This window comes from Nyctereutes procyonoides, unplaced genomic scaffold, assembly GCF_905146905.1.
Source record: "Nyctereutes procyonoides isolate TBG_1078 unplaced genomic scaffold, NYPRO_anot_genome, whole genome shotgun sequence".
Classification (NCBI taxonomy): Eukaryota; Metazoa; Chordata; class Mammalia; order Carnivora; family Canidae; genus Nyctereutes; species Nyctereutes procyonoides.
Window position 1 is genome coordinate 16,291,119 of NW_026575049.1, and position 15,371 is coordinate 16,306,489.

Below are 15,371 nucleotides of genomic sequence, written 5' to 3' on the forward strand. Positions count from 1 at the left end.
AAATTCTATGGCTGGGATTGGCTTTAATCTTCTCTGTATTGCATTTTGAATTAACATCTTACAAATTAAAATTACATTCAGATAAAATTTAGGTGATCAATTTCATGTGCCTGATATTTGACAGGCCCTTTCATATCCACCTCCTTTCTTCATATAGATTCAGAACACAGCCTGAAACTGGAGATAATGAAGTTGCAGAATTATTCCTTGGTGTCAGAATTTGTGTTGTATGGACTCTGCACGTCACGACATCTCCAGCATTTATTCTTCATATTTTTCTCTGGGATCTATGTGGCCAGTGTGCTGGGTAACCTCATCATTGTGGTCACCGTAATTTCTGACTCACACTTGCACTCCTCTCCTATGTACTTCCTGCTAGGAAACCTATCTTTCTTAGACATATGGCTCGCCTCCTTTGCCACCCCCAAGATGCTCAGGGACTTTCTTAGTGACCGAAAGCTTATCTCCTTTGGAGGATGTATGGCCCAAATCTTCTTCTTGCACTTTATTGGTGGGGCTGAGATGGTACTTTTGGTTTCCATGGCTTATGACAGATACGTGGCTATATGTAAACCTCTGCATTATATGACCATGATGAGACGGCAGACCTGCGTGGGGCTGGTGTTGGTCTCATGGGTCATTGGCTTTGTGCATTCCATCAGTCAAGTAGCCTTTACTGTGAATTTACCATACTGTGGCCCCAATGAGGTGGACAGCTTCTTTTGTGACCTGCCTCTTGTAATCAAGCTTGCCTGCATGGACACCTACATCTTAGGTATCCTTATGATCTCAGATAGTGGATTACTCTCCATGAGCTGCTTTCTGCTCCTCTTGGTCTCTTACACTGTCATCCTCATCACTGTCCGACAGCGCACTGCTGGTGGGGTATCCAAAGCACTCTCCACTTGCTCTGCACACATCATGGTTGTCACACTCTTCTTTGGGCCCTGCATTTTCATTTATGTGTGGCCTTTCAGTCGGTTCTCTGTGGACAAGCTCCTGTCTGTGTTTTACACCATTTTTACTCCACTCTTGAACCCCCTTATCTACACACTGAGAAATAAAGAGATGAAAATAGCTATGAAGAAACTGTGTAACCACCATGTGACTTCTCATTGAGTCCCAACTTTCCATAGGCCTACATTTTCTTACTCATTTAGGGGGTATAATTTCTTTACTATGATTTGTGCAAAGATTTCATTCTGATGTTTTACTGATATAATTTGTATTGTGTTATATTGCAGAGAAATAGTTGTAGATCACAACAAAAATCATGTATTACTTCTGTATAATTTTATGCTTTAAATAAAATTTTATGACATTATAATATCACTACCTGATATTGTATGGTTTATATGACATTACAATAACTATATTATTTTAATATAATTTTACTGGGTGATGGGCACTGAGGGGGGCACTTGACAGGATGAGCATTGACTGTTATATTATGTTGGCAAATAGAACTCCAATAAAAAATATACAAAATAAGATAAAAACAGTTAAAATAATTTTATATTATAATTTGTAAGTATAAAATGGCATTTTAATATAATATTAGTATACTTACATAGTAATTACTCTATAATATAACTTCATTATGAACACACATACATGTACATTCATACATTTAACTCCATACATTCCCTTCAGAATGCACTTGCAAATTATATTTTTCTTTGTTAAATCAGATTTCTCTTACTAGTATTTTGTGTAAAATATTAATAGGAAATGAATTTAATTTCCTAAATATAGTTCAATACAGCATGAGCTGTTAGTTCATAGGCATTCAAGACATAAGACACTCAGCACAAGGAAGCTAGTTGAGAATAAAATGCCTTAGGAATCTCCTGGCATTGAAAGCCTGAGAGAAGGAAAAAGACACTATTTAAAGGTCTTATTGATTAAAAAAGTATACTTTTTCTTATAAATGTGTATTATGCTTAAACTTTTTAGTGAAAAAAAAAAGAATGTATGCCAGTAAAATTCAATTCAGAAGTTCATTTTCTCACCGGAAAAAATCAGTATTTCTGGCTCAGTATTTCATGTTGTAAAATAAGCTATTGTGTTACTATTTAAAGTGACTGGGTGATGGGCACAGAGGGGGGAACTTGATGGGATGAGCACTGGGTGTTATGCTATATGTTGGTAAATTGAACTCCAATAAAAAAATTAAAAAATAAAGTGCATTGGTTTAGAAAATTAATAAATTTTTACCCACAGACTGTAAGTAAACACTACATTTACACTGTCTTACTGAGTCAATTCTGCCCCTTGGGGAATCATCTATTCAGAAGTGTGCTTGAGTACCACAGATTCAGATCTCATGCTGAATTTTTAGATGTCTTTGGATCTTAAGAAGATAATCATAAGCAAGAGGTAACTTTTGTATTAACTAAACTAATGGTTAAAGAGTTCAGTTTTCTTGTACTTCGATTCTGAAATGTCACACAAAAGGAGAGAATCAGGTAATGAGCAAATTACTTGAGTAACTGGATGAAACTGCCAATAATTTTAGACAATGTTTCCTTTTATAAAGACTTTATTTATTCATGAGAGACACACAGAGAGACAGAGACACAGGCAGAGGGAGAAGCAGGTTCCCCACGGGGAGTCTGACGTGTGACTTGATCCCAGGTGTCCAGGATCACATCCTGGGCTTAAGGCAACGCTAAACCACTGAGTAACCCAGGCTGCCCCTAGACAATGTTTACAATAAGGAAAAGCATGCTCCAGAGCACTTCTGGCTTCTCTTATGGCTGTAATGACACACATTTTCACAAACACTAAAAGAACACAGATTGAAAACAGCTGCTTTAGGATAGATTTCTCAAGAGTCCTCTTGCTTGGCGCTGTAATAATACTGTATTTTGATTTCATGAACTTTGGGCATAGTCAAATTCTATGATGAATTACACCCATCTATGCGAACATTTAAAGAGCTTAAAAGAGATATATGCTATGTGCACTGCAGCATCATGTATAATAGTCAAGATATAGAAGCAACCTAAGTGTCCAAATGTAGATGAATGGATAAAGAAGTGGCACCTATACTTATATCTTTTTATATATCTGTATATTACCTATATCATGGAATATTGGAACATTATTTGGCCATTAAAAAAGAATGAAATGTTATCCTTTAAGACAAAATGCATGGACCTAGAGGGTATTATTGGAAGTCAAATAAGTAAGACAGATAAAGACAAATACCATATGATTTTACTTAAATGTGGAATCTAAAAAAAAAGAAATGAACAAAAGAAACAGACTTACAGACACAGAGAACAAGTGGTGTTTATCACATGGGAAGAGTGTGGAGGATAGACAAAATAGGTGAAGGAAAATTAAGAGATACAAACATTCGGTTATCAAATAAATGTCAGGGATATGATGTACAGCATAGGAAAATAGTTGATAATATGGTAATAACTTTGTATGTTGACAGTAACTAGACTTCCTGAGGGGATCACTTTCTAATGTATAAAAGTTCTGATCACTGAGACGTACACCCGAAGTTCATAGGGTATTATCTGTCAATTATACTTCAATTAAAACAAAGAGTGGATACCACAAGAGCTTTCAGGAAGATGACACCAAAAAAAAAAAAAAAGGAAGATGACATCATATTCCTCTCTGAAACTGTTGAAGACAAAAAAAGAAGGCTTAAAATCTGAAAGATAAAGTAATATTTATAAAATGCTAGAATACAATGAAATAAAAAGGAGGAAAATATATTGTCTTAATAATTTAAATCCTATTAGAGATAGACATCATTTTATGGGACTCTCATGGTTTCCTCTTAATGCCATTATTTAAAAATTTTTCAGGGACATGTGCATTTCCCTCTGAAGAAATGGGACAAAAGTATTGAGTGTCCCCAGCCTCCCCCTAGCCCTCCATTCAAATAAGTTCCAGGTGGGAAGGCAGTTCTGTTGCCTCTGAAATTTTGAAATAACATCAAAAGAGACAGCATCAGGTGTCAGTGTTGAGCTATGGACAGAGTGGGCCCAGAAGCTGTCCTGGAGCAGCACCATCCACACCCTGCCAGCTGTGCTCATGTGAAGCGCTCAGTGCTTTGGGGGGTCCTGGGGTCCTGTGCAGGCGCGACAGGGAGCAGGGCCAAGTGCCCGGGCTGCTAGTGTTCCTTCAGAGTTCTATGCTTGCAGGTCGCCAGCATCCTCTGGCTGTGGAGGCTGGGGTGTCCAGAGGGCCTCGGGGTGGGATTCACTGTTGCTCAAACTGTGGGGTGTGTGTGTGTGTGTGTGCTGGCTGTGTGGAGCCTCAGGTGGGCGTGGGACCCCTCGAACAGCAGCGAGGCCTAGGGCCAGGATCTGCTGCTGCTTAACACACAGGGGTGGGGGTGGGGGCTGGCTGCGTGCATGGGACCTCAGGTGTCCATGGACCGCTCAAAGGGCACCGAGGACTTCCCATAGGCTCAGGGGTGCTGGCCGGGACTCCTCCAGGGGACCACCTGCTTCCCGTTGAGGACTCCGAAGATGCCACGAGCCACTTGATGGGGACCCTGGATCTCCAACAGGTAGGTGGCGCCAGGTCACAGAGAAGATCCAGATGGCGTCCTAGTTTGGGACCTCCTTGGGGGAGGTTGTGCCCCTCCTTGTGTGCTGTGCCTACAGGACATGTCCTTGAGGGGCCCCACTTAATGGGCCGACTGAAGGAGTGCCCTCTGGACAGGCTTCTGGTGGCGTCTTCTCTCCTCCAGCTGTGTAGTGGGGCATGTGCTGTGGTGATATTTCCCAGTACTTACAGATTGAGAATAGGTCAGTGGTGTACCTGACCTTCGTCCCAACCTTGGACAGCCACCTGTCAGGGATGTGGTGGTGATTTTGTAGTTGTGTGGCTCAGACAGCAGCTGTGGTCAGCCTGGTCCCAAAAATGATGGGGAAAATAAGTTATAAGTTGTCGTTTTTGCTTCAGTGAGGGGGTGATTAGTACTCTTACAGGTAGTCCTAATTAAAATGCCAAATTCGAGGGCTTCCAGAGAGTTCATTGAACAAGACTCAGAGAAGGGCCTAGTCTTTCAGTGTCTTCTATTTCAATTGAGGCGGCATTCTTTTGGGAGGAAACCACATCATAGCTACTTCAGATTCTGCAGTGGTTCCACAGTGCCTGTAATGTGGGAAAAAATAGATTTTCTTTTAAATTATCTCTTTTCCATCTGTTTTGGATAAATTTCCTTAGTTTTATTGATGTAATTGACTTTGTAGACCTTAAGACATAGCCATTTTATATCAAGATATGTCTAGTACTATTTATACATTTATTATTCAAGTAATAAATGTCAAACACCTGCTATAGTTCAGATTACATCAGCAGAGCTGGGAGCAGACATAGAGTATTTAAGAACACATTCTTAGTTGAGTGGAATAAAAGCAAGGGAACTGTCACAAAATATGCTGTCATGTGAGATCTGTGATAGTGATAAACATGATATCTGAGTGCAGGAGAGGGAAACAATCCAGTCTTGCTGGTTAGGAAAAAGTTCCTTTCTTACATCAGTTTTTCTTTGATTTCTGAGGATTCTGTATTTTGTCCTATTATTACATACACACACGCACAGCATGTTCAGCACAGAACCAGTCCTGTAGTAAATGCTGAAGTAGGTGCTAGATCCCACAGGCATTTCCGACTATTTAGAAGCATCCATGACTCTTATCTGCAGTCTCTTCTCACCACTCCATCTTGCTTTGGTCAGATTCATGAAAATGGATGTGGACCCTTGCACTATTTCACCTTAGGTGCAGAAATCTCTAGTTGTCTAGATTGAAGGAGTATGCCTGCCTGATTTGTTAGTGAAACTTGAGTTACCAAAGTCACCAATTTTCCCCAAATTGTGGGGTTTTGTAGGGAATTTGCCAGTCAGTGTACAGGCAGTGCAGCTATAGATTTTAAGTGGAGGAACTTCTTTGAATTTTGAGGAAGACTTTTATGAAACTCATTTTCCTGTTTTGAAATAAGGTAAAATCCAAAATACTTTGTTTTTCTAAGTGTAATTTGAAGACCGCCCACGTTAAAATCACCTGCAATGCTTTATAAATGCAAATAATCTGGGTCCATCCCTGCTGAATTAGTATTCTGGGACCAAATCCCAGAAATGTGCTTTTTACACCAAGATGCTTCAGATAATTCTAATTCACAATCATGACTGAAAAACCACCGGATAATTGCTGGCATCATCCATCTGCAGGGGTAGCTGCTTTAAGGGTCGGTTAGAAGGATTTGCTTATGTGAGAAGTCTCTATTAATGGACCAGGATATAGTCTCAGAAAAATGTGACTAGGACATTGATTCAAAATTTGTGATCTCATTAAATGTGTTGTTTATGGACAGATGAGTCTATCACTGAGAAGGTGCTGTGAAGTTGAGGCATCCTAAACATTTCTTCTCTCCCTGCAGTCATGAAAGGATCAGCTCTTTCCTCTTTCAATTCTCTGTGAGATATCGTTAACTACCTTAAAAACTTTGAAAAACAAAATGGCAAGCTTGGTTTTGCCACTTAGCATTCAAACCACACTGAAATCCAGAAAGCCCAGATTTCAGAAGGGCAACGTTTAGAGAGCTATATCTCCTATAGTCACTCTATAATCACTATCTGGTCTCAGGAGTGTTTTTCTTTCATGTCAATATTTAAACAGCTTTTAAATCAAATGATTTTGTATAAAGAATTCTTCAATGTAAGTAATTTCTAAATGTTAAATTTTCAAAGGGGAGCCTCCAAATTTAAAGATTTCCATTGGAAGTAAAATTTCATTCCTATACATGGGGAAATATTTTTTTTCATTTCTCTCTCTTTCTCCCGGATCTCAGATGCAGTTTGAAGATGAAAAGATTAGGGAGACTTTCACAGAAATAAATATATGTCCAATCATTATATCTCCTCGTATTGCCTCCTTCATCCATTAGGAGGACCCAGATGATCTTGACAAAGGAAGTGACTCTTGCAGTTTTATGGTTCTGCCTAAGAAACACATTCACCACAGTTCATTTCTTTAAATTAATTACCAGAGTTCTATTTGTATTTAAAGCTATTTAATGTCTAGTTCCACCCTCAGCCTGTAAACCTCCTGAAGTCAGGATCACTGTTTTACCTCAGAACTTGACATAGCTCTAGGCAAATGGTAGATACTCATTAGGAATATTAGTTGTGCTCATTAAGTATATTAGCTGAATGGATAAGTCAACGCATAATATTTAAAAAAAAACATCTTATGGCTGTTACTGGATATTTCTTCTTAATGCCAGAGTTAATGAAAGCTCAAATCTGTGTTTTTAAATGATAATTTTTGTTAAATTCTTGATTTATTATTATGGTTTTGGTATTTTAGGTTTTCACCAGGCAAAGCCACTGTATGAATCAAATTATTCTGATGTGTTTTGGTTTATATCCTTGGCACTTTCTACCTATAGACCAGCATTGAATTTTCTCCTTGCTTTTTCTCCAGTGTTTTATGTAACAGTTATCCTGGGAAACCTCCTTGTTGTGTTTAGAGTGATGTTTACCCTTACTTACATTCCACTATGTACTTCCTTTTAGCAAATCTCTCATTCATTGACTTGTGTCTTTCCACCTTAATGGTTCCTAAGAAGATTCATGACTTGCACTCAGGGCACAAAACCATATCCTTCCAGGGATGTGTCATCCATTTATTTGTACTTAATGTCCTGGGTGGATCTGAGATGGTGCTGCTCATTGCCATGGTCTTGGATTGCTATGTGGCCATATGTAAACCCCTCCACTCTCTGACTATCATGAGCCCACAGATGTGAATTTTGCTTCTGTCTGGTACTTGGGCTGTTGGCCTCATTCATTCAGCAGCCCAGTTAGCTTTCATTGTCCACTTGACTTTTTGTGGTCCTAATGAGATAGACAGTTTTTGCTTTGGACTTCCTTGGTTCATCAAACGTGCCTGCGCAGACCCTTACAGGATGGAATTCATGGTGACTACCAACAGCAGGTTCATTTCCATGGGCGCCTTCTTCTCATTGCTTATCTCCTAAGTTTTCATACTGGTCACTGTCTGGAAACGTTCCTCAGGTGGTTTGTCTAAGGCCTTTTCTACTCTGTCAGCGCACGTTGAAGAAGCTGTGGTCTATGTATACAATGGAATATTACTCAGCCATCAGAAATGATGAATACCCACCATCTGGACATAAATGGAACTGGAGGGTATTATGCTGAGTGAAGTAACTCAATCAGAGAAGGACAAACATTATATGGTTTCCTTCATATGGGGAATATAAGAAATAGTAAAAGGGAATAAAGAGGAAAGGAGAGAAAATCAGTGGAAAGTATCAGTGAGGGTGACAGAACATGAGAGACTCCTAACTCTGGGAAAGGAATGAGGGGTGGTGGAAAGTGAGGTGGGCAGGGAGACAGGGTGACTGGGTGATGGGCACTGAGGGGGGCACTTGACGGGATGAACACTGGGTGTTATGCTGTATGGTGGCAAATCAAAATCCAATAATAAATACATACATACATACATACATACATACATACATATTTGTTGAGTTAAGAGAATGGAATTTTAGGGATTGTTAGTGATTTCATTATGAACTGAAAAATACTGTCAACATAGGTTAGATTTTTTTATTATTGAAGTATCATTAACATACAGTGTTATGTTAGTTTCAACTTTAAAATATAATTCTACAATTCTGTGCATTAGGCAGTGCTCATTATGAGATAAGTGTACTCTTAATCCCCTTTGTCGATATCACCCATCCCCCACCCATCTTCCCTCTGGTAACCAACCTATTTGTTTTTTGCATTTAAGAGCCTGTTTTTTAATATTATATATATATATATTATATTTTTATATATAAATTTATTTTTTATTGGTGTCCAATTTGCCAACATACAGAATAACACCCAGTGCTCATCCTGTCAAGTGCCCCCCTCAGTGCCCGTCACCCATTCACCCTCATCCCCCTCCCTCCTCCCCTTCCACCACCCCTAGTTCGTTTCCCAGAGTTAGGAGTCTTTATGTTCTGTCTCCCTTTCTGGTATTTCCTACCCATTTCTTCTCCCCTCCCTTTTATTCCCTTTCACTATTATTTATATTCCCCAAATGAATGAGAACATGTAATGTTTGTCCTTCTCCGATTGACGTACTTCACTCAGCGTAATACCCTCCAGTTCCATCCACGTTGAAGCAAATGGTGGGTATTTGTCGTTTCTAATGGCTGAGTAGTATTCTATTGTATACATAAACCACATCTTCTTTATCCATTCATCTTTCGATGGACACCTTCGAAGGTGTCCTCTGTACCATCAGAGGCTCCTTCCACAGTTTGGCTATTGTGGACATTGCTGCTATAGAGCCTGGTTTTTTAATCTGTTTTTTTTTTTTTTGCTGTGTTTTTTAAACCCCACATATGAGTGCAATTTGTAATGAGTGTTATTTGTCTTTATCTGACTTACTTCACTTAAGATTATACTCTCTAGATCCATTCATGTTGTTACAAATGGCAAAATCTCATTCTATTTTTTGGCTGAGTACTATTCAGTTGTGTGTATACATACACCCTCACACATTTTCTTTACCTATTCATCTATGCATGCACATATTTAGGTTGCTTCCATATCTTGTCTGCTATAAATAATGCTGAAATAAGTGTACTAGTGCATATATATTTTCAAATTAGTGTTTTTGTTTTCTTTGAGTAACCTGAAAAGACTGAATATTCCAAGCAATTATGAGAGAGAATGGTAAAACTGGACATATCACAATACTAGATTTCAAGATATAAACCTGTAGTAGTCAAAAGAGTTAGTACTTAAATCAATGTAACACAACAAAACGTCGAGAAATAAACCCACATATTTATGCTTAGTTAATCTAGGACAAAGGAGGCAAGAATATACAACAGGGAAAAAACTTTCTTCAACAAATGATACATGGAAAACTGAAGAGATGCATGGAAAAGAATGAAATTGGAGTGCTTTCTCACACTACACACAAAAATAAACTCAGAATGGATTAAAGAACTAAATATGAAACAAACAATAAAAATCCCAGAAGACAATACAGGCAGTAATTTCTTTGACATTGATTATAGCATCATTTTTCTAGATAGAAGATTATGCAGAGGAAAGTAAAGGAATATATTTCACATTTTTCCAAAGGCAAGGGAAACAAAAGCAAAATTAAACTATTGGGACTACATCAAAACCAAAAGGGTTTGTACAGTGAAGGAATCTATCAATAAAACAAAAAGGCAAGCTACTCAATGGGAGAAGATATTTTTGAATGATAAGAGATTACTATACAAAATCTATAAAGAATTTACACAATTCGAAACCAAAATAACCAAATAATCCCATTAAAAATTAGAAGAGGTCCATTTTTTCCAAAAATACATGCAGATAGCCAGCAGACACATGAAAAGACACTTAAAATCACTCATCATTGGGCAGCCCGGGTGGCTCAATAGTTTAGCGCCACCTTCAGCCCTGGATATGATCCTGGAGACCCCGGGTCGAGTCCCACGTCAGGCTCACTGCATGGAGCCTGCTTTTCCCTCTGCCTGTATCTCTGCCTCTCTCTCTCTCTTTCTCTCTCTCATGAATAAAATATTTTTAAAAAATCACTCATCAAGGAAACGCAGATCAAAACCACAATGAGATATCACCTGACACCTGCCAGAATGACTAATATGAAAAGGCAAGAAATAGGGATCCCTGGGTGGCGCAGCGGTTTAGCGCCTGCCTTTGGCCCAGGGCACGATCCTGGGGACCCGGGATCGAATCCCACGTCGGGCTCCTGGTGCATGGAGTCTGCTTCTCCCTCTGCCTATGTCTCTGCCTCTCTCTCTCACTGTGTGCCTATCATAAATAAATAAAAATTAAAAAAAAGAAAAGGCAAGAAATAGCAAGTGTTGATGAAGATAAAGATGTTGATGAAGTGTTGATGATTTTCACAAACTGCTGATGGGAATGCAGATTGGTGCAGTGACTGTAGAGAACAGGATAGAGGTTCCTCAAAAAGTTAATAAGAGAATTACCATGTGGCCAAATAATTCCACTACTGGTTAAACATTTTTGTTTAAAATCTAAGATTTCATATTTTATTTGAATAAGAGCATTAGATATTGGATGTGAGATTGAACTGTATGAGTCATTGGATAGGTTTCTCATAGAGTTTCATGTTATGTTGAAATGAAGGCAGCCTTTTGAAAAGGATAAAAAAAAGCAATTTAAAATTGGTAGTATGGTAAACAATTTGAGTACTTGTTTAAATACACAGAAGCAGTCCAATATTTTAATATGTTGGTTTCCTTGAGAATTTCTAGGAGGCTTTGTATTTATACGTAGATACATATTTCCATTTATCTTATAGAACTTATGGTTATGTCTGTTTTTTATGTTTTTTCTCAGAACACTGATTTTATCTTAATTTTATCTACTACTACAAATATTGAATAGTTTTTAAAATTTCCAAGTATCACTTTTTCCACATGGCATTGATTAGTGGAAATTTCTAACAGCACCAGAGAATCTTTCTGTATCAATCTCTAGGAAAAACTAACTGAATTGTGTCATTATGATTGCCTCAAGTTTGCTGAATTTTAACCCTCAAAAATTCCTCTCTTGATGATACTGTTAGTAAAGTACTAATAATTCAAATATATTCCTGATATCATAGTCAATATCTTTAGATGAGATCACATGATTTATAATTGTGAACTTGATTACTTATCTGTTTAATTTTGAAGTATCTAACTTCTCTGACAATAATAGTGGTATATCCTTAGGTGTTTTGATATCTATTTGTTAAAAGATTTTATTTATTTATTCATGATGACAGAGAGAGAGAGAGAGAGAGAGAGAGAGAGAGAGAGAGGCAGAGACATAGGCAGAGGGAGAAGCAGGTTCCATGCAGAGAGCCTGATGTGGGACTCGATCCCGGGACTCAGGATCACACCCTGGACTAAAGGCAGCGCTAAACCACTGAGCCACCAGGGCTGCCCTGATATCTATTTTTGGAGGAAATCTTGCTTCAGTAAAATCTCTCAAAGTGTTTCCTAGTTCTTAATAAAAAATTTCCAAGTTATCTTTCCAAGTATGGGAAAAGAAAACAGGTCTGAAGTGTCTCTTCCATAAACTTAACCACACTGATCAAAGAATATATACAAAATTCCTTCACTTATCAATCATGTTTTTATTGAGTTTCTATTTTATTTTAGGCATTTTAAAAAGTAAGCTTTGGGAATGTAAAGATAAATACAAAACTTCAGTCTTCAATGAGTTTAACTAACATTCTTGGCTTCTGTCTCTGTCACACAAATTATTGCTGAAATTGCTTCTATAATTCACTTACTTTTTAAAAAGCAGTAAAAAACAGGGCAATTGGGTGGTGCAATCAGGTAAACCTCTGACTCTTGGTTTTGGCTCACATGGTGATTTCAGGGTCCTGATATCAAGCCTCCCAGGAAATTCCTTGCCCATTGTGGGGTCTGCTTGAGATTTTCTCTCCTACTCCCTCCACCCCTCCTACCTCTGCTCACTTACGCTCTTTCTCTCTCTCAAAATAAATAAATAAATAAATAAATGTTTTAAAAATTAAAAATTAATAACTGTAAAAATAAAAATGCTTTATTGCCCATTTCTATTTTGTGTCTCGTTATTTCTGAACTTGAATGTCAATTCAATTTTCCCATCTTTGATTATAAAATTTTAGTAAGGACTACATAAGCCTATGAATTAGTCTTAATATAATTCTGAGTATGAAAAATGCAGCAATGTTTTTTTATGATAATGGTCATAATAGCATAAACCGTGCCCCAAGTGGATAAGGAAAAAAATGTCATTGCTCATTTCTATACAGTTTCTAGAATTTTCCTTAAAGTGGTTTTGGTAGACCATACTGTTTGTTTCATTAAAGCAAATCAGCCAGTTTAAATTTCCACCATCAGTATCTTTATGTCCTTGAAAAATCTAATGAATAAATAATAGTAAAGTCCTGTTATGTGTCAAGCAGCAGACTAAACATATTTGTATGTATTGACATTTTTAGCCCTCACCAGAGCACTAAGAAGTAGGCATGATTCTATGCATACTACAGCTAAGGAAATTAGGGCTGCAATACTTTAAATGACTTGCCTAAGATTCACTTGATTTGTAATTCAAAGAGAGTTAGTTGGACCCACATATTAGACAGTTGCTCCCTGAATTGCACTACTAGGGTAGCGGTGTGACGAAGCAGTGAAGGCAGCTAGTATATCCATTAGTTTGTTATACAGTTATATAAATTGGATTCACTCTACCTCATCTAAATGATAACCCTCTAAATATTTTGTGACTGTAAGAAACATATATACATTCCTATTCAGGTCTTTGCAGACATCTGATTAGAATGTGAAAGTTGAAAAGACAATAAAACCAGGCACAATGTGGATAAGAAAGTGGTGAGACGCACCATACACAAAGATAAACTCAAAATAGATGAAAGATCTAAATGTGAGACAAGATTCCATCAAAATCCCAGAGAAGAACTCAGGCAACACCCTTTTTGAACTTGGCCACAGTAACCGGAGAAGGACAAACAGTGTATGTTCTCATTCATTTGGGGAATATGAATAATAGCGAAAGGGAATATAAGGGAAGGGAGAAGAAATGTGTGAGAAATATCAGAAAGGGAGACAGAACATAAAGACTTCTAACTCTGGGAAATGAACTAGGGGTGGTGGAGGGGGAGGAGGGTGGGGGGTGGGGGTGAATGGGTGACGGGCACTGAGGGGTACACTTGACGGGATGAGCACTGGGTGTTATTCTGTATGTTGGTAAATTGAACACCAATAAAAATTAATTTATAAAAAAAAATAAAAAAAATAAACTGAAAAAAAAAATAAAAAGGTTAAAAAAAAAAAAAGAAAGTGGTGAGACTTTGGAAAGGGTGCTTTGTACTACTGTGTGGCACCAAACTAAATGAAAAGAATGGATAGAATAAGATTTGATCAGATGAATGAGTAGAATGGAAAAACAATTAATAGAAAAACAGAAAACAGATGCTTTGAGGAAAAGGAAGCAAATGTAGAATAATTCAGTATGAAGGGAGTTTTGATGACTTTAATTATACAGCCATAAATAGTATTATGATTTAATGTAAGAAAACCAATTAGGCTATCATCTCCTAACTCATTCATGAAATAGTAATTATTTTAACCTCAGATCGACTGCTCTCAAAAACTCACTTCAACTGTTTATGTCTCCTGTTTTTTCCAAGCAAGTCCTCTCGTGTCCCACAGTTTCTGCATGGCTGATTGACCTCTTTGTTCTGAATTGTGTAGATGAGGAGATTCAGCATGAGTGTAATAACATTGTAGAGTACAGACACCATCTTGTCCACAGAAAATGTGGACAAGGGACGAGCATAGATGAAAATACTGCGTCCAAAGAAGAGTGTTACTACCATGAGGTGGGAGCCACAGGAGGGGAGTGCCTTTTGCCTTCCTTCCTTGGAGTGAATCTTGGCCAGGATAGTGGAATAGGAAGAAAACAGTATAATAAAGGAACTGGTAGAGATTAACCCACTGTTAGATGCCATTGGTAATTCAATAATAATGTGTCTGCACAGGCAAGTTTGATGATGGGGGAACATCACAAAAGAAGTTGTCCACCTGGTTTGGTCCACAAAAAAAGCAAACGTATAGCAAGGATCCTCTGGACAGTAGATTACACAAACACTCCCATCCAGGAGGCAGCTACCAACATACAGCATAATCCTTGACTCATAATTGTGGTATAGTGCAGAGGGCAACAAATTGCAACATAAAGATCATAGGCCCTCACTGTAAGCAGGAACATCTCAACTGCTCCTACAAAATGCAGAAAGAAGAGCTGCACAATGCATTGGCCATAGCGAATGAGCTTCTCATTATCAAGAAAGTCAGCCAGAAGCTTAGGGATAGTTGAATAACATAAGTCCAGGAAAGAGGGGTTGCCAAGAAGGAAATACATGGGTGATGAATTCAGATAGTTATCAGAGGCTACTGTGACCAAGATGAGGACATTGCCTACCCAAGTGGGCACATAGAAGAAAATATATAGTACAAATAGACCTGCCTCAATAGGTGGTGTCTGTGAGAAACCTTCCAGGATAAAGATTCTCACCATCTCTGTTTGGTTTTCATCCATTTGACCTGGCTTCTTGATTAAAGAAATTAAACAAGGGGCATTAGTAACATTGAAAGTGAATGAGATAGAAGATGGTGGAAGAGTAGGGGTCCTCACCCTACCTGGCCCCACCAACTTACCTAGATAACTTTCAAACCATCCTGAACACCTATTAATCTGACCTGAGATTTAAAGAGAGAACAGCCAGACACTACAGAGAGAAGGGTTTCAC

The 15,371-nt window shown here is 38.1% G+C and overlaps 1 protein-coding gene and 1 pseudogene across 1 annotated transcript; one reads left to right on the plus strand and one right to left on the minus strand.

Moving 5' to 3' along the window:
* The first annotated feature begins 186 nt into the window (after window positions 1–186).
* On the plus strand, window positions 187–1,119 carry LOC129512116 (olfactory receptor 4K14). Its single transcript, XM_055329402.1, has one exon. It carries the CDS (start codon window positions 187–189, stop codon window positions 1,117–1,119), a length of 933 nt encoding a protein of 310 aa, XP_055185377.1.
* Window positions 1,120–14,226: 13,107 nt separating this feature from the next.
* Window positions 14,227–15,160, minus strand: LOC129511647 (olfactory receptor 4Q2-like; annotated as a pseudogene).
* Between the last annotated feature and the right edge of the window lie 211 nt (window positions 15,161–15,371).